General features: G+C 42.4%; 1 protein-coding gene across 1 annotated transcript in view; it reads right to left on the minus strand.

Moving 5' to 3' along the window:
- Nucleotides 1–6130: 6130 nt before the first annotated feature.
- Nucleotides 6131–20475, minus strand: part of SMAD3 (SMAD family member 3) — a 79772-nt gene continuing 65427 nt past the window's right edge. The window contains exons 6-9 of the mRNA XM_009280412.1: nt 15121–15333; nt 13608–13745; nt 10878–11022; nt 6131–7438 (exon numbers count right to left, since the gene is read on the minus strand). Coding sequence (XP_009278687.1) covers nt 7315–7438; nt 10878–11022; nt 13608–13745; nt 15121–15333 — 620 coding nt within the window. The 3' untranslated portion in view covers nt 6131–7314. The remainder of the gene's footprint in view (nt 7439–10877; nt 11023–13607; nt 13746–15120; nt 15334–20475) is intronic.

Genomic DNA, 20475 nt, shown 5'->3' on the forward strand with positions numbered 1-20475 from the left:
GATTATTGCAAAAAAAAAAAAAAAAAAAATTTATATCCTTTATAAGGTGGGTGCTGTGGTGTTAGACTCTGGTTCCCAGCCTTGGTGAGGCTCACTATCACTGCTTTCACCTTCTTCCCTCCCTGCCCTACAGCCGGCCTAATGCAACTGCCTAACGCAAGGGCGCTTCCTGCAGAATTTGGGGAGGAGAAGCCCCTCCCTTGAGCCAGGAGAAAGCACAGAGATGGGGATGAAACCTCAGATAAGGTGGGTGCTGTGGTGTTAGACTCTGGTTCCCAGCCTTGGTGAGGCTCACTATCACTGCTTTCACCTTCTTCCCTCCCTGCCCTACAGCCGGCCTAATGCAACTGCCTAACGCAAGGGCGCTTCCTGCAGAATTTGGGGAGGAGAAGCCCCTCCCTTGAGCCAGGAGAAAGCACAGAGATGGGGATGAAACCTCAGTACGGAACCACCCATCCCAAGCGTAAAACTAGAGACGCCCCCGCTCCCCTCATTTCAGAATAACCAGTCACTGGCAGGGCATTCCCAATTCTGGTCTGGCGCATAGGCGTTACTGTACAAGCCAGGCTGCAGTCCTGGTGAAGGTCTAGGGTGACACTTGCGAGAGGACTTTCCTGCCAGTACAGATCAACTGCTTGTTACCCAACTTTTGCCCGAACCGAAACCTCTGTGGAATGTCGATTCACCTTTTTTTTTTTTGTTTTTGGCTATGGCTTTGAGATTTTTCATTTATTATCGAACCTATATCTTGCTTCAGCTTCCCATCTTCAGTGCAGATGAGACGACTGTCAAACTGAAATCCGTGATCTATTCAGGTGACAACTAGCAGAACTCGCAGCTCAGAGCTGATATACTACATCACACTTGAGTTTTGGCAACCCCAGTACAAAACCTGGACGAGACCCTTTTATTACCACATTGTTGGAAAACTGAGTGGAAAAAGTATTCTCGTAAATCCTCTGTCAGGAAAAACAAAACAAAACAAAAAAAAAAATCTGAATTTCAGTAAAACCCTAGGAGGAACGTTAGGAGTTCACAGAATTAGATCACAGTGTGCCTTGGCTTAGTAATGCTATTTGGAGAATGCCCTCTCTGAGGCCAGCTGAATGCCAGCGTATATGTATTTTTTTTCCCCCCAATATGGCACCTGACCCCAGTACCTGCCTTCTGTTGAAACAGCTGCTTCGCTGGACATTTCATGGCCCAAAGTGACCTCTAGGCGCAGTCCCAGTAAGGACAACAGCAGCAGGGACACATCCATGGCATCCAGTTCTCTGCAGCTGACCAGGGTGGGTGTGAAAGACTCCACCACCCTGCAGCCACCACCTTTCAAGCTCGGCTGCTGTTTAATTTCTGACTATAGCGATTGCCTCCTTGAGTGGCAGGGAGGAGCAGTGCCATCGCTGCAAAGAGAGACCATAGACTCAAGAAACCTATTATAACAAGGAGTAATAGCCAAAAATACAGTCTGGGAGATTAAGACGGGAAAACTTTTCCACTAGGAACATAATGCAGCCTTGGAACAGCTTATCTGGGGAGGAGGTGGGTAGAATCTCTGTTCTTTAAGATTTTTCTTCAAGATTTATCTGGACAAAAGCCCAGCTGACCTGATCTAGTGTTGGCAACAGTCTTGGATCAAGCACGAGGTTGGACTAGAGACCTGCAGTTGTCTCTTCCAACCATCATTTCTCTGATTTGATGAAACAGTGGGGCAATTTTAAACCGGGTCTGAGAAAAGTCATGTTTTTCAGTAAGGTAACACACTGATTGGATGAATGTACTGAGCTGGACCAGAACATGCGCCGTTCCAAGAGCATTAACTTAACACCTTATCACCAATGCACTACGGACTGGAGACCACATTTACGCCCATTCACCTGCCTTCCTCTGTTCTGCAGGAGCGAACATCTGAGAGGCTTAACACATGTCTTCAGCAGGGGACTTCAATTCCTCAACACAGAGACATCAGATGTATTTTAGGGTCTGCCTCATGGCAAGACACTGAGGACAAAGCAGTAAATCCCCCGCTGCCGCTCCTACACTTCTGATAATGGAGTTTCCTAATTCACAGCCATAAGGTGAAAATACAGCTACACTATACTGGGCAAAGAGTGAAAGTTTAGCTACGTCTGACTTTTCCAGCAGTTCGACAATAAATCCTTTGAGCCACAGTGCTCCACTTCTACTCACCTTTGTATCCTGTTAGTTAAAAGAACTAGTTGCAATTTTTAAATTATTTTTTATATCTGGCTTTAAATTCTTGAACAAACCTGCCCAAACTGTAAAAAGAATGAAGATCTTACCTGTAACTGAGATCTCGTACGAATTACTGGGAACAACCTTCATTATACATACCTAAAGATGCTGCTGTCTCTGAATTACCTGTGGTTTCAAAACTCCAAATGCTTCCAGTTTGTGTCCTTAAATGTATTTTTTACAGTATCCTTATTTTCTCACGAGCCTCAGTTTTAAAATCAAAGTTTATTAAAATGTCAAAAATAGAACTTACAGTTTCACATACGAAATAAGAGGGCATACATAGTACAGGCCTTTAGTAACAAAATAGGTGAATGATGCTTAACAAGCTAAAGCAGGTAGGTGACACCACCGGTCATTAACATACAATCTCAGGTTAAGAAAATCTAAACACTAATGCAAACATGCTCGTACATATCTATCGAAGGGGGAATAGTTCAATCAAGCGTGAGGAAAGTAGGCTGCCTCCATTGGGAGAGTGAACTAGATGCATCTCAGCAGCAGAGACTGGTGCAGACTCCTCGAGTATCCACGTACTGGAGGAAACGTAAGATGAACCAAAACCTTTATGGAGTAATACGTTATTGTCTTTTTAAAGCCTCATAAATCTGAAAAGACCTGAAGAGCACAATTCAAGGGCCCATCTGGGAACCTGACTTGTTGCTAAAAGATAAAACAGCAACTCGGGCAAAGGCTCCTGCTGGAGAAGTTCTTGTTCTGTTCTATTCACCAGGGTTTGTTGCTCAGTTCTGAGGCGAGTCTCTCGTTCTCACATCAGTAACTGCCTAATTTCTAGCAATCGTCAGAAAGGAACATATAAAAGATTTAATACTCTGAGTCCTTAATTGCCCTTTCTGTTAAAAATTAAATATTTGATTCATCTGAATATTCAAGAAAGACAACATAAATACAAAAGCATGTACATAATAAAAAACATATACTGAATTTCTTAACCATACCGCTCAACCAACTACTATATAGTGACTAATTATTTCTCATTCTAGCTTACCAGCTTATTTGTGAAATTCCATTCCTCCTACCTATCCAGTACCTTAGAGAACTAGGAAGGCTCACAGGTGTTTTGTGATATGGCTGAAGTCCTTCACTGAGCTGTGTTCTTCTTGCTCCTTGTGCTTTTTCCAGTTAGTAGGTAGCACAAGGCACGGATGTCAATACTTGCTGCTTGAGATGGAGTCCTGAATATTCTTCACCCTGCAAAGGAGTCCTCTGCATGGTTCAAACTATGCTGATCCTTAAGGGGAGAGGAAACTAATTTATTTAACTCTTTCTCAAAGGTTACCCCCAGCCTTTTCATGGCACATACAGGTAGCCAGAGCTTTGCGGAAATTTATTATGATTAGATTTCTCCATCTTTGTACATACGCATGCCGATTCCTGGTGATTAAATCAAATGGACAGCACTGGATTACTTCTAAGACAAGCTTAACACAAAATACAAACTGCAATTCAGTTCAATACATTAATAATAATAAAAAAAAAAATCACCACAGTCATTTAAAACCACAAGGCCATCAATATCATCTGCCAGCAGCCAGGCCCTTGTGTATGGCTACACCAATTAAAAAGAGTCAAAGTTCCTGCTAGTGACTCTCTACTAGTAACAAAAATGTATGAAATCCTGGTAAAACTAGCCAAGACTACCATTAAACGAGAAGATATTCCAGTACAGATATGTAATCTAAGCTAGGGCATAGTTGATTGCATACATTTGTGCTACATATCAAAGCTACTTTAATAAAGTTTTAGAAAAAAGTAAAACCAAGAAGGCGGCACATGCACCTCTGGGGCACCGCTGCCTACAAAAATCTACAGCCGAACGCTACCTCTTCCCTTTCGTTAGTGTCCACATGAATGGCATGATTAAGCACGTTTCAGATCTGACAGGGGAATTACCTTTCATCTGTACAATCCACGTCAACTGTGCAACATAAAAGGAAACTCGGCCGTAACGTCCCTTGGATCACACCCCTTCCCCAACCTTTATCTTTTCATTTGTTGCATGGTACAGGACTTTCCATTTGACTTTATAAGGTAACTTTAGAAACCATGAAGCTTTCATGAATTAGTGAGAAGGCAAACAAAGGGGAGGAGAGGAAATTAATACTTTAGTGGAGATAATCTTCTCAATTTTATCTAACCATACTGCTAGACCAGCTTACTTTTTCCATTTGAAGTCATTTTACTTAAGGGATGATGAGATGAGATGAGATGAACCAACGTTTTTATGCATCATCTGAATCCTGTTTTTCAAAAGGCATCTATTAATAACGGTTAGCAATTCATTACCCTTTATCAAGAAGAAGACAGAAGTCTGGTTCCTAGCGGAAATCCAGGTCCAATTCTTAGTTTGGCTGAGGAGGCGATTCTGTGTGCAAACTTCATATTAAAGTTAGGGTTTATTCCAGCTTGTAGCCTCTGGGTCAGGCCGGGTTCCTGCACACACCGTCACATGTAATGAACTCTCTGACACTGGAATTTAAGATGTCATTTTTGTTGCTAATGCATAAGGTACCACAGAGTCCAACTTCCTCCACGATTATGTGGGCAATGAAAACAGTTTGTTCACTAAAATAAGCAAATACGACTTAAAGACACTCAGGGAGGAAACCTGGGGCCATTTTACATTGCAGATTTTTTTTCCCTCTCTCACTAAAACAGCAAGTCAAACACTTCCACAAAAGTCAGGATAAATTTTTGTTTGCAACTATGTTAGAAACCTGTATCTGAAAGTACATGCCAAATCAACCCACAATGACAGACAGACCTACTTTTAAAGTGGCTAGAAAATACTATTTTATACAGATGCTCTTATTGCACAAGTCCATGCAATCAGAGATTTAACTAAAATTAGACACATTGCAAAAACTAACCCCCCCCCCTAAAAATCCTAGAAAACCTCCAGCGCTATGATACAAGCCGTGTTGCACAGTGAAAGCTCCAGTCAAAATGCTGCAAGAGGGTATTCAAAAGTGCCTGTATCGTTCAGGAGCACAACCACCACTGAAAGCCTTCCTCAGAATTTAAATTTCATATGCAAAATGTCATTTCTTGTTTCTGGAAGAAAACTCTCCTCTAAAGCATCCTTTCCTTTGCCTGGTAAAACAAACACCAGCAACGAGCCTCTCGGATCGTCTGTTCCTGTGTCCACCGAACAAGGGGCGCCTCGTACCCTGTCTTGCCGATGCCTCAGGTCCAAAAGTGTTGTTTTTATGCAAACCAGGTGGTGGGGTTGATAAACAGTGGTCTCAAAGGAACAAGCGCATCAGCAAGGCCTCTCTCTACAGATAGGCAGGTACATGGAAATTCCTGGTAAGCGTTTGAAATGCCATTACAAGTCAGTACCCCATTATGGGACCCGGGCGCCCTGAAGCTGCAAACCTCAACCCGGCACGCAGGGAAACTTCCTCTGAACTCAGCGGGGCCACTCACGTTCGCATCTGGGAGCGCAAAAGTTTGCAGGACTAAAGCCTTAAGACAAACCATTGTAAAGTCCATCCGAGTCTGTCCTTCCCAGAGCCAGATCTAGCTTGTGTGTTTGTCTTTCGTATATGAAAAAAAAAAAAAAAGAAAAAAAAAAGTGTATATGAAAAAAAAAAAAAGAAAAAAAGATTTCCATAGGAAACTGATTATCACTTTCTCCCCTCCCCCTTCTAATATTTTGGCACAAATGCATATGATATTCAATTCTGATATAAAGAAACAGATAATTGGATAGCACTGACAAAGTTATGGGACGTATTTGGCAAATTTGAACCATAAAAACAAGTGCTAAGGTTTTTTTTCCAGTTGTGGAAGTTGTTTGCCATGACAGTTGCTGCAGGGAAAAAAAATATTAAACAGTCTGGAGCATGTATGTTTAAAATGAACATTTTATAATACAAGTAAATACACACTATCCCAATTTCTCCAGGCAAAAACACATCTCAGAGCATTTTAATCAGCTGAAATAAGTTTTAAACAGAGGGGGTTTGTGTCTGAGATGTCCTGGTTCATGCGCAGTCACATGTGACGGCAAGGGATAACCTATTAAATTGCATATTCTGAAAATGGCAGCAAGAGCCCGTTCACTTCTATCACTAGAGCAGACCTGGACACTGAATTCACTAAGCCCCTAAGACTTCAGAAGTGGCAGATACCAATCAACATACTGAGAAAATAGAATACAAACTTTCTGTAGTTAATGCAAATAGACTGCACAATAACGAAGGCTTAACTTAGCCAGCCAGAGCTCCCCACATGACAAATGTCTGTCTGTGAGCAGCTCAAGTCAAAAGTCACTGCAGCAATATCAGAAGGAGCCTTAAGTTTGGCCTTTTGCTTCATGTCAATCCAGTCTGAGACCATCAGGGTATCAGCTGCATCCCTCAGGCATGAAGCAAGTCTCTGCCTCCTTGCTAGTAGTCCGGCGTGGGAAATTCATTCCTTTTGGGAACATTACTGGGGGAATTAGTTCTTGTGTGTGCTTTAAATGCTTCCTTTTCCCCCTACTGCTGCAATCCCAGGGAGGACAGGTGTGGATCAGGTAGGTGGTGACAGGAATGCACGAGCAAGAGTCATCCCGAAGTCCCACGGTATCTGGCTTTTCAGAGATGCTGCATGACACGAGCCCAGAGTTGTGTGAGGCAAACGGAAAGTTTCCTCCGAGCCGTCAGTGGCTCCTGCGTGCTCACAACAGTGTGGAGCGAGCAGCCAGACAGGCACGACATGGCTGGAGGCAGAGCACTGGCTTCTCTCCGCTGAAACAAAGTCCAGTTTTTTATCATGATAAACTTCAGCTTCAAATTCTAACTGCAATGGCCCATAGCATTGTAACCAAAGTGCTAACAGTTTCAGTGGAAGTGGCTTAAATGGGTATTTAGTTTAAAAAACAAAACAAAACAAAGAAAACCCACCTTTTTTTTTTTAAAGCAGATTCTTTTCTCGTCACTTCAATAACTGGGAATTTGTTTACTATGCACTATGCATTTTGCTAAGGGTTAAGCCAATTCCTTTTTCCAGAGTCTTTGTTCCCCCCACCCACCCCCAGGAGGTGTTTCCTTAGGAGACACTGGAACAACGAATACTCGGGGAGCCCATTTGTGTAAGGACCTTGTCTAGCCACTGCAAAGGACCATTAAGATGCAGTTCAATCCAGCAGGGAGTACTGGTCACAGTCTGCCGCCTACAAGAAAGAAGGGGTTGGGGGCGAAGGGAAGGAAAAAAAAGAACATAAATGTGACTTACAAAACTTTACAAACGTGAAAAGGTTTTACAGCTACTGAAGCATTCTTTCCTGCTTAGACAATAGTCTTGCATGTGGGGCCAAAGGAATGTGTCTCTCCTCTATAACACGCTTTTGGCCTATGCTGCCAACTTCTTTTAAAAACCCTACCTTTTCTCTTTACATTTCTTATGATCCCAAAGGAGCAACTCACCATATAACCTATTTACTACTCAAATTCCTGAAAACAGGCAGCATCTGATTCCCTGAAGAGAAAGGAAGATGTTTATCTAAGCAAAATTCTTCAGTTTTATTTTGCAGACCTTGCCTCTCCTAATTAGATAGCAATGTAAGCAGTTTACCAAATATGTTAAATTTCTCTATGTATAAGACAAGGGTATTCTCTTTTTACAATTTCTTTAGGTTTTAGCAGAATGTGGAAGTGATGGAGAGAGATCACCACTCAGGCATTCAGACTCCCTCCTGCAGCCCCACGGAGCCCTCTCCCTTCTGCAGCCAGAGCTGCCGCTGAGCATCCTTTTTGCACAGCTTGGGAGGATGCGCTGGAGGTTTGAACCCTACACTACACGTGCTGTGTATGGGGCGCTCCAACAGATTTGCATTTGATCAGCTGCCTCAAAAGAAGCAGAAATGCTACAGAGCGTAAGAAGTTGCAAAACCTATCAGAAAAGCAGAAACATGGTATTAAACCATGTGTTTTAAAATTCCTCAAGAGTTGGTGGCTGTGGCCTGAGAGTAGAAAGGGATGCCTTGCTGGGTCAGCACACACCATGCTTTTACTTTCCCCCGCCACAAAGCACCTTCCCCCTCTCCTATCTGCCTCTGTTATTCTCCCTGAGGCCAGACCCCACGGAGTGCCTCCAGATGGTAAAGCAGGAAGAGATGGGGAGGAAAGGAAGGGAAGGGAGGGCAAGGCACAGGGCAAGGGGCTCTCCCTCCTCTGCCGAGGGATGGCCTAAGTCTTGTTCCAGGCAGAGAGGCAGGGACAGCTGCTGTGGAGGATGAGCATTACAAAAAGAGAGAAATAGCCTGGAAACAGCCTTGTTTTACGCCCTCATTTCCCACAGAAGCTGTCCTTGGAATCTCGTCTGTGGGAGGGAGAAGCCAAAGTCTGCGGGGCCCAGAGAGAAACCGCTGCTGAAAAGGGGACCCTCTGCTCCGTGGGGCTGCCCTGCACTCCCACTGCCATCCCTGCCCCTTCAGGACAGGGTAGAGGAGCAGGACTCCAGGGTATGGCTCTGCAAGGCTTTGCCCAAGGGCTGTAACCTGTTCTGTTGATGAATCTGTATCTCTCATCCTTTGAACTGAAAATGGAAGCAGCTCCTTGAAGGCACCCTACCCATTCCCAGCTCAGGTGCAGCTGACCGGAGCTGGCAGGCCAGGGGATGCCCCAAGAGTGGGTGTACGGGCAGGGCTTGTCCTATACAGCGATGTGTTTTGCGTTAAAGGGTGTCTCGTGAGCTGTTTGGGCAGCAGGACTGCAGGACAGGGAGAGCAGAGCACCCCTTGCTCTGTCAGCTTCAGTGAAGCATACAAACCTCTCAGGTCCCAGGAAAAACTAGTCTCCCTGAACTTAACACAGAGCATTCCCCTTTGCTGCCTGAAACCAGCCTAACACTGAGCAGTCCAACAACTGTCCCAGCAACACTGTACAGAAACCTGCCACCCGTGGGGCTGCCACACTTCTGCCCTCTGCAAATCTATCACGGCAAACTTCATTCTGCCTTCCCACCTAGATGACCAACACATTGGCTCCAGCCTTTCAGAAAGGCAAACCATCAAAGCTCTCCATGCCTTCAGCTTAGTCCACCAGGCTGACGCTGGACAGAAGAGAACCTCTGTATCACAGGCTGCTTATGCAATTGGCTTCTCCCCCCTTCCCTCCACCAAATTCCTGGCACACAAGAACACTAAACACCCCACCAATTAGACTGCTCAAAAGGCTAAGCAGCTGAACCAGAAATCACTGGAACAGTGCTCTGGGTGCAGCTTCCACAATAACATTCTCATATATGAATCAGTTCGACAAATAAACGTGCTCTGACAAAGGCAATCAGATGTAGTATTTTGTGGCAAGGAAATGAAGGAGCAAAAGAGCAGCTTCGGTGCAGTCAGCGTGAGCGTAGGGTTTCACTGACTACAAAACTCTAATGAGATAGTTGACTTTCCGTAAGTCATGCTCATCTGGATTTCATTACGAGCCATGGCTGCGAGCCAGGGCTGAAATGCTCTGGCCTGGGTGCAGGACCATTTCAAAACAAAATGGACTCCAAACATCTGGAGAAATGAAGAAAGTGGGAGAGTAATGTGCAGGGCCCAGGCTCCAGCTGATACTATGGCATCTCCCCCGTCTGCTGCAGGCAGCTGTGCAAGGGGAGCATCGGCAGACAGCCTTGCTGCTCCGGGAGGCAGGGACTGCCCCCAGATTTTCAAATAAGGCCACAGATTTAAAGGGTAAACAGTCAAGTAAGTATTTCAAAATCACATTTGGCTTAAATCCTTGCCAGCTTTCTCTCATAAAACGACATTCATTTTCCGACGAATTTCGTCTCCCCTACTTGTACTATTAAACACTGATTTCACTCCCTTTGCTACTTCGGACGTTTGCTTGGTAATGCAGCGGAGTGACAGCAACACAAGCTATGGAGTACTACGTCCCTCACACTGCCTCCACTGTCCCTGTGTTGTCAGAATAACGATATCATCAATTCCAAATGCCAGATCCTACTGCACCTCCTTTTTTATCTTCAATATTCACTGGGAAAAATAATAACCCTGTTTCTCTCACTGCCTCCCGTCACATTTAAGCAACTGCCCTATGACAAGCACTAAGGAAAGGATGAGGAGATTTAACTATAATTTTACAGCAACTTTAACAGTTCTTCCAAATGTAAATTTTCAAGCCGATGTGCTTTTATTTTAATCCCATTAGTCCCTGATAAAAGAAGCATCAAACCCAACCCCTATCTATTAGGAAGCATTCACACCGATAACAGTGTAGTCGTAAGACACTCAAACTATCAAATATACATCTAATTTTAAAAAAAAAAAAATAGTTCCTACACAGGCCATCTGGATTTGTCTACTGTGCTTCAGGTAAAGCTCTTGGTTCGTACAACGCTGTGACCAACTGCACGTGGTCTTCCACATATATCACGAGGTATATTTTACACAGATAGGATGGGAAAAACGAGAGATGAGATCAACACATTCTCAACAACTACAACCTATCTGCATTACTAAAGAGACACTCTGCTAATTCCCCCCATCTTAAACGCTGAGTAAAGAAGCTTTGCAGAACACTGTCCTGGGCTGTGAAATACAGGAGTGGCAATGGCAAGCACAAGCATACCACAAAGTTTCATTCAAAAGGCCTGACCTGTATTCTGCTCCCCATCCCTTGACAAAGCTCATTCGAATTGTGCACATTCTGGTCAGCTGATACACAGCTTCGAAGCCCTGATTTACAGACTGAGCCAAGAGAGCGGCGAATTCCTGGTTGTTAAAAATCTTCAAGTTACATCCTGTGAAAAAAGAACATGACAAGAACAAGGCATTAGCTTAACTAGACTAAGAAATCCATTTCTTTCTGAGGATGGAAAGAAACTCAATGCTGCTTTCCCATGTCCTCAGACCATGTGATACTATATACAGATTGTTTAAACACAGCATTTCAGAAAAGGAATCAAGGTTGCCACATTTCCACAACTCATATGCTAAGAAGGAAGAACCATGTTACAGGACAGAGAACGATGGATGCTAGTGCCCACACAGCGTATTGCGATCTACAAGACCAGACGTGGGATCCTCATGTGGAACCTCCTCCTATCTCCTTTACAATCATTTCCCTCATATTGTAATTTAAAAGCCTAACTATGACCGTAACACTTAACCATGGCAATCACTACAGGGCCTGAAAGAAAGGAATGCACAGGCTAAAAATAGGAACTCACTGGTGTTGGATTTACATGGTGTCCGTCGGCAGAAGTAATGGAGAAGTTCTGAAGTGAAATCGCTCCGGCAAGCCAGAAACCAGTTATCAGGGTTAAAAAGGCTGGTAGCAAAGCTGCTTCTTAAATGTAACTATCACGCGCCAAAGAATTTTCCTTTAAAACTGGAGTTTTCCCCCAGTGTTTAGTCCCAGCTAAAAGACTGGGAATAACTTATTCAACTGTTTTTAGGTGATAACGGTGAAATATAACAACATCCTTCATAGTTTAAATAAATAAATAAATAAATAAATAGACGACTCTTAAAAAAAGTGTCGCTATGCTTGCTTTCTCCCAGATAACCAGAAACAAGTTAAACTCTGAAACCTGGCACGCAACTAATGCTCATTTGGGATTACATATGAGCCAAGTCTGAAAAACAACCATTTGGACTGTGATGAATTGTATTTTTCTAAAATCACTTCTGAGCCTGCTCTTTTGGAAAAAAATAATAAAAAAATAAATAGACGACTCTTAAAAAAAGTGTCGCTATGCTTGCTTTCTCCCAGATAACCAGAAACAAGTTAAACTCTGAAACCTGGCACGCAACTAATGCTCATTTGGGATTACATATGAGCCAAGTCTGAAAAACAACCATTTGGACTGTGATGAATTGTATTTTTCTAAAATCACTTCTGAGCCTGCTCTTTTGGGCTGGACTCATACTGTCATCTGTTTTGGGCCGAACTGCATATAGCAAAGCGTAACCGCATGCAACAGCTCAGCAGCTGCAGAAACAACTACCCATTTTTGTGACCATAAAAGAGCACAGCCCAAGAGCCATGTATCTTACAGACAGTTTGAAGGGAAGCTGTGTCAGGCATATTGCAGTCTAAGGGGGGAAAATAAGAAGGGTGAGAGCATCAGGGCCAGGCTGAGCACAGAGAAAGAGCTATGGCAAAGAAAGCAAAAAACTTGATCAGGATCAGACTGCCAAGCTGTTCAGACTTCGCGACTGGATGGGAACAGGTCTCTCCACGACTGTGCCTGGGAGGAGTGGGTACGACTTGATCTTGTCAACACGGGAATGAAGAAACTGCTTCAAACCCAGCAAAGATTTGAAGATGAGTCTGAGAAGGCGGCCAAAGACTGTGGCAAAAGTGGGGAGAGCTGGAGTCCAAAAAATGTGCCTTAGATGAATCTACAGCGGAAATGTGGGTTGTTTATGTCTTCAGATGTTGACTCCAGCCGGGGTGGACTCTTGTGATGTGGCTGGAGAATTAAGTCATGTTTGCAACACTGGCAGCTGCTTCCTAAGCATCTGAGAAAGGAAACCCGTTAAGATGGGCCAAAGCTTGCAGTGTATGGATCTCTTCTCAAATGAAAGACAATCTTTATTCAAATATTTCTAATAAAAAGATCATTTTTTAAATACATACATACTTTTAACTGTAAAAAAATTAGCTTTTGTAAACCTAGCTAAATATCTAAATTCCCTTTCGAATGGCATCCTCTCATCCTAGCTCTTTTGCATGTATCTAACAAAAAACTATTTTCTTCCTAGACAGATGCAATAAATTCTTTTGTAATCTTTCACCATACTTTAGACATACGTTTGCTGTAACCAGAACAACAAGGTGCCTGCAAATGCGATTTCTCTAGAATAAAACTAATTCACAAAGGGGGGGGGGAAGTCTTATTACAGAACAGAAAAAAGTAACAATTTAAATCTATTATGGGTGAATCTAAATTAAGAAAAATTTCTTACGTTATATTCTTTTACTTAAAGGTACAAACAAAATTATAAACATGACTATCAGATAATTACAATACAATAATGGACTGATAAAACACTGCACGGAACAAGTGGCAGATTCTGCTCTTAGTTCTGCTTAGATACTGAAGTACTGTTTCTTCTTACTTGTATGAATGTAGTGCAAACAATTGTTGGAGCATACATAGTAGCCTCCTTTATCAGTACCTTCCTCCTATACACTACAAAAAATGCCCTGCTCAAGTTGTCAAGTTGCTTATAATAGGGTTCAAGTTTCTGATAGTTGTCAAGAATGGAGGTCAGCAAATCCATGCCTACCTTGACAGAGAGCTCGCTTTCCACAGCAAGTCCCCGTCTGCAAAAGGTGAAGCCTGCGTAGGATCACAGATAAGGCATATTTCTTTACCTGGTGGAATCTTGCAAACTGTTGCTGGGTGCCAGCCGTAGCGTTGGTTGCAGTTGGGAGACTGGACAAAAATGGCACTGTCACTAAGGCACTCGGCAAACACCTCACCACCAATGTAGTAGAGTCTTACTCCTCGTCCTAGGAAACACATGGCACAGTTTTGGTTTAGCTTAGAACAATCATCTGCAAAATCTGCAAGGAGAGCTCGTAGAGACGTAGACAACCTCTGCATGAGACAGCTCTCAAAAAGCAGCTAAACGATGAATGATGGAAAATGAAAACCACCTCTTTTGGCCCGCTGGGTAATCCCATTAGGGAGCAATAAATTTGCTCGGTGAGCGAGTTAAGCTGAGGAAGGCAGGAGGACCAATTTATAAAGTCAGAATTGCACTCTCCGGCCCCACTGTCAATCACAGCCTGGACCGCATAAATTTACCACCTCACAGCCTGCTTACTCCAAACATACATGTCTCTGATATTTTCCATATGAATGTTCTATCAGCTAACATATGGTTTTCAACCTTTTCTGAAAGTCATCGCAGCTGGATACAACTGTTTGTTTATTTACTTAGTGATTTAGAATTAAATTATACAATGTTTTCAAATCATTGCCTTTTGTTTGAGATTACATTGTATACAAGGACAAACATACATTTCCCATAGGGGTTTACACAAATTATAAAAATCTCAGTTAATAAAGAAACAAATTTCAGGAATACATCTTTGTTACTCAAATAAACATTTGCTGTGGTCTTACATTCCTATTTGAGTATCTTGCTTTCATTCTTCCACAGAGCATAAGGAGCCTGCTGAATTTAAAGACTGATTTCTGAATCTTGGTGGGTTTTTTGGGGTTGGGGGTTTTTTTGGTGCTAGAAATCATAGTAAGGAAGGATCATCCTGTATGAAGTTTAGTGCTCAGGAAAGGGTATAAAGGGGAGCAAAATCAGGACAAAAAAGCAGGTTCATTTTTGATGGAAGTCAGAAGAAAACACAGCAAAGCAGAAGCAATTTTGCCTTTTATTAAAATTGCATAAATCTGGGATATTCTATTTAGCGCAAGTTTAACTAAAGAAAAATTGAATGTTACCTTGCAGTATAAGCAGGAAAAGTGGAAATTGAGATGAAAATCAAGGAACTAAGTTTCCATTTATAAAAGAACAGTCAGAAAATAAAATAGTGCAGGAGGGAACAGGAATACACAAGATTATCACTAACATCCATCCAAATAGAGTTCAGAAGGGTGCATGTAAAAGTTTAAATTCTGTTTCTCTCTATTACATGCAGCAATTTTAGTGTTCCTCAGTGCATTTTTTTGTATACTTTTATGAAAAAATGCAATTAGTGTTCCTTTATGGAAGATTAGCCTGCTAAAACACCATGGATAATCAAACATCGCAGTGTTCTAAAACTGACCAAGCTGCATGCCGATTAGGTGAATAAAAAGCTTTACATGCAGGTCTCCACCTTCCACCTTGAAAGACACTGACTAAAACAAGGAAATAGAAGTTACCAATGTGTCGTCTTGTGAGTTCCACTGACGTATTTCTGTTCACGTTAGACAATAAACCAAGGCAGAAGCGTTCAGAATTAGATGGGTCAGTGAAACCATCCACGGTCATAGAGGGCTGAGAGGCATGGAAAGTCTCTCCCACTCGCTGGTTGAGTTCATAGTAGGATATCGAGCACCAGAAAGCTGGCTCGCAGTAGGTAACAGGCTGCAGATCTGCACAAAATAAAAAGCAAAATGAATCACAGGCCCTCAGGAGGGATGGGGGGGGTGAAAAAAAGCGACCGTTTTGAAATATTGTTCTGCTTCATTCCTTGGGCTCACTTTAACCATCAAACTTTAATTACTTGACAGATTTTAATGGACCGCAGCTAGAAAGTTACATCATCCCTGAAGCTTTTGGCACATGGAACAATCACAAATAGTCAAAGATAGTTGTCACTTAGCAAGTGGGGTGTCACTTAACCATCTTCACACTTGGAGAAAATTTAAGAAATAAACTTAGCTTTACTATGAAACGTGGGATCACTTTTAGGTAGCCAGTACCCTAAAAAGAGAAAAGAAAAGGAGAGAAAAGGAAGAAACAGAAAACCTTAGAAAAAGCAGACCACAAACCTGCTTTCAGTAACACAGGTCTCCAGAACCCTAATGCTGTGCACTTACACCAAGTAGCCAGCAAGTCCAACTTTCGTTCTTACCGACTGTTACGATCTCTCTGGCACTGATGAAACCAGTAGAGTTGTCTGCAATACGCACCAAATTGTATGTAATACTGGCATCAAAGTAATTTAAAAATTAGATCCTTTCTTCCAGTCCATTTGATCTCAAATTTTCAAAAGCAAATCCCCAATAGATGATGACATCTCTTTTATTGGGGTTATGGTTTGACTCAGCTTGTGGACCGAAGCGAAAGGACTGAAGTTCATGAGCAGACTGAGGCTGAGGCAGTCTCAGGAAGACAATACTTCATACGCATGAAAGGTGGGACATTCAAATGGCATCGAATGATTTAACTGCTCCCACTGAAGCCAATGAGATTTCACCAGAGCAAGGCTCAAGTCAAATATTTTTGGAAATACTGCACTAGATGATCTCTTTTATTGTTATGGTTTGACTCAGCTTGTGGACCGAAGCGAAAGGACTGAAGTTCATGAGCAGACTGAGGCTGAGGCAGTCTCAGGAAGACAATACTTCATACGCATGAAAGGTGGGACATTCAAATGGCATCGAATGATTTAACTGCTCCCACTGAAGCCAATGAGATTTCACCAGAGCAAGGCTCAAGTCAAATATTTTTGGAAATACTGCACTAGATGATGCCCAGTCCTGCTGTAAGCCAAGAATCTGCTGAGCAGAGGAAGTGGAAAACAGACTAAGCTAATTGATAAGTGCTCTATTATCCACATTCAGTGCAAGAAATAAAAGCAAGAGAAGAATTCCCTCCAGTTCTCCCCTCAATTTATCACTTCATCCCCATTCAAATGGCACTTACAAGCAGAACAGAGCAACTTCCCATATGGTCAAAGAGTTAACATCAAGCAGCAAAACCCAGCTTTTTCCATAGGCTTTCCCATCTGTTGTTCCTGCAAGGCTTAGGCGAATCTGGGGCTTAAGAGATCAGCTCCAAAAAATCAAAGACAGGTTTTTACCATCGCAGCCTCCGCTCACACTGAAGAGAGTGTCTCTACAGAGGTTTGAGAGCCACTTCTCTTCTGGTACCTGCTGTTACTCCGTAACTTTTAGAAACAGGTTGAAGCAGCCTGGCTTCAGCCAAAAGACACGCTGGTTTCCTCTCCATTAGTGTGGTGTATGAATTCCCAAAGTAGCTAATAATCAGAAAAAACCTTGGTTTCTGCTTTGTTACAAGCTTTGCTGACAGCAAATAAGGCACTGAATAAAAGTGCATCTGGGGATCTCTAATCCTTAGCAGATCTTCAAAGTTCGTGAATTCTGGAGCTTATATCCATTCCCAGCTTCTTCCACGGTCTCTCTCTTTCCATAATTATATAATCCGAAAGAAAAATGCTCTATCATAAGCAAAGCCCAATGTTCCTGCTCTCCTCCACACATTTACACCCACAAAAGGAAAAGCGTATCTTCCTCTTACGGAAAAGGACATAATGCTCAAAGCGAAAGCTAACAGAAGGCAGCTCAATAGAACAGGGTTCGCTACATCAATTTAAGGGCACACCTGCTGTTTCTTCACATTTTAAACAATTTTATAGCTTAAAGCAAGCCCCTCTCCTGGCATGCACAGATGATATTGAACACATCCAGGAGTCACACAAGTTCACTGTCTCTGCCTTTTTCTCTTGTATGACATATTTGCTTGTCCCACTGGAAACTGCCACATCAGGCACACAGGCATATTTCTCCAGTACCAGCCTCAGTTCATCAATTAACAGTCGTGGCCTGCAGCAGTAATCTGTACACACCGTAACTGACGCCGGGCTTCACATGACTCCAGTGCAATTTGTATAGAGCTACAGCAAATACCAGCACTAATCAAAGTCTCTTAAGGTGTGTCCACCCACTTAAGAAAACAGACAGTGTTCCACAGGACTGTGCTCTTATTCCACAGCAAGTGCCTTTCTAATTGAAAGGCTGCTCAGCTCCAGAAAAATCAAATCAACTTTTGTTGATTCTTAAGTAATATCCTCAGATTGGTACTATTCAAGTTATAAAAACACTGAAGCCTGTGTTGCTCTCTATGGTTTCATGGTCCTTTCCTTCAGAAACCATCTCCGCTTGGTTACGACTCAAGGGAACTGTGGATTCCCCACTGAAGGATGTACGGATATTTTATTTCCAGCTTATTTGCAACTTGAGGAAAGACACAAACCAACAAATCCTATTTTGAAGAAAAACCTGTCTCTAAAAAATGCAGCCAAGCTTTTAATGATGCTGCTTTCTCCTATGATTTGTGGTCTTAGGCTTCAGCTTAAGCCGTCGTGGGATGGGCAAGTTTCCTCTTGTGTTAGAGCTGTCCTGAATATTCATTTTCAATTTATGATTTACTGTTTGGGGAAAAGCAAGAGAATGTAGCTCTGCTAAAGCCAAAGGCTCCTGAGGGGTACGCAATCAACTAAAACATGATGCATTAAAACCAAGCAAATCCTGCCTGAATCGTCCCCATACAATTTCAACCTCGACTCACTACGGCTTTGCTTTCACAAGTGTCCACTGAGTATCGGGATGCTACCCATATTGCATCTTCCCTACAAGATGAAAGTACTATCTGTTCAGCTGCAGAGGAAAAAAATCTGCTGGCTGCTTTGCAGACTCTACAGTGCGTGCTCTAAGCATAAGAGTGGTTGTTATCCTAGTTTCAGTTAATGCGTTTGATACCCAATGTATATTAGAAGTTACTGATATATGTTATCCAACTGCATTAGTTGCAGCCACATTAATTGTAACTCCCTCCTCAGAAATGAAAAGATAAGTAGGTGTGCACGCTCCCTTCTCCTCTGTACTTGGAGAAGGGCTGTCTTTTCACTGCTTTGGGAAATAGTGTTTCAATGCAGAGAGTAACAGAGGCTCATGTTACTGATGGATTTGACCATAGGGTATGTGCTTATTTCACTTACAGCTTTTGCGTCACGTCTTTTGCGGAGCAAACACTGACAATGGATTTCCTGTACACCAAGGGACTGCCTCACTCCAAAATAACAATACGCATGCAACCTCAGGCCTGGCCCTTGGCCAGCGTAAACTCCCTGACTTCATTCTGAATGTCCACATAATGCTGGCAACTCTCCTTTCATTTTGGTTGTTTTCTGTATTTTCTCCAGTTCATATTTCAGTAATACAGAAGAGATCATTGGATATATCTAACTTCCAATTTCAAGCTTATGTCTGACAACTGAAAATTTGACAACTGAAAATTTGACAACTGAAAATTTGGACCAAAACTAGAATGCTACCACGTCAAATGCACAAGCTGAAAGGAGAAAAAAAAAAATCCCAATATGTTACCTTGCAACACTTCTGTGCCTGTGAATGGAAAGATGAAACTCCCTACGTTCCTTCAACCCTGTATTAGTCTTACAGCTTTACGCTGAAATATATACATTGCACCTCAAACAAACCTAGCTTCTATTGTCCTAGTTGGTTTACCTCATGCTAGTTTATTGCCTTTGTAATTCTCTGGAATATGGCCATGGGATTTAAGTCCAAAGTTTAGCTTAGACAAATTAAACTCTCTTAAAAGCTTTGGGTAGTTCTGGTCAAATAAACGGACATCAACACTGTGACATTATTTTCTTAATGGCAAAACTGCAAAAACCCACCGCACTCTGCGGCTGAGAGCTTGCCGATAATTTTCCTCATTGCACACTATTGTGTTTTTTAAATTTCTATTAAATTTTCTTAACAAACACACAGAGAAAGCCTGATTAAACTTCTGCAGATCAAAGTACAGCCCTAGACACTGGAGTGTTCTACTCATCCACAGAATTGTATAGCACAGCAAAAGCAGGAGCACTGCAGGTCACCAGCCACCAACTAACTTCTGTCTAACTGGAGAGAGAACCTGCAAAGCTGAGAAAAAGTTCTGCTCTCACAGCCTGTGCAACCCCTTTCTGGGCTGCAGGGACCATCAGGCTGAAGGTCTGATGGGCTGCTGGTATGTTCACCCGCACTGCTATAAGCAGCTCCTTACTTTAGATATGTCATCTACAAGGTACAGATGATGACAATTTTGTCATTGGACAGTTTTAAGAGTCACTCAGCTACATGCCATTTCATTTGTTATTTTGTAGCTTCCTCACGTGCAAAAATTTACAGTAAAATTTTTGAGAGAGACAAGAAGTTCTAAATTTGTGGCAGCTCTTGCCCAAGAGCAATAAATATTTGGTTTGCAAAACTTAAAGGTATTTTTTAGTGTTGGTAAGTTAAAATGCTTTTCTGATGTCTGCTCCTTAGACTACAAAGGGATTCCTTGTGGTTAACCAGCTTCACCTGCTCCTACTTAGTATTTGTCACCAGACAGCACATTAGACATCTGATGGGCCCGTCAGCTGAGCAGCATGTGTCAACAACCAGGGTCCTTGTTAGAAAGGAGATATGTTGGGGCCTCTTTCCTAGAAACTCCTTTCTTCCTTATGTAAGGCAGATGCCATAGTCAACTTGCCAGGTTGGTTTTGTTACATGTAATTGGCTTTTTATTTTTAGGTTGAAAAAAAATGCTAGAAATTCTCATCAACTCCTAGGCAGCACACTGGAGCATAATGGTTTCGAACAAAAAAAGAAAAAAGGAAATAAAAGTAAGTTATCCATGTATTCTCTTCTTAGGCTTTAACAGTTAAAGCAAATAAAAGTTTAGTGGCACCATGGCAATATATTCCATGTTTGGGGGCG

Source organism: Aptenodytes forsteri, unplaced genomic scaffold (assembly GCF_000699145.1).
Source record: "Aptenodytes forsteri isolate BGI_AS27 unplaced genomic scaffold, ASM69914v1 Scaffold83, whole genome shotgun sequence".
In the NCBI taxonomy this organism is placed as follows: domain Eukaryota; kingdom Metazoa; phylum Chordata; class Aves; order Sphenisciformes; family Spheniscidae; genus Aptenodytes; species Aptenodytes forsteri.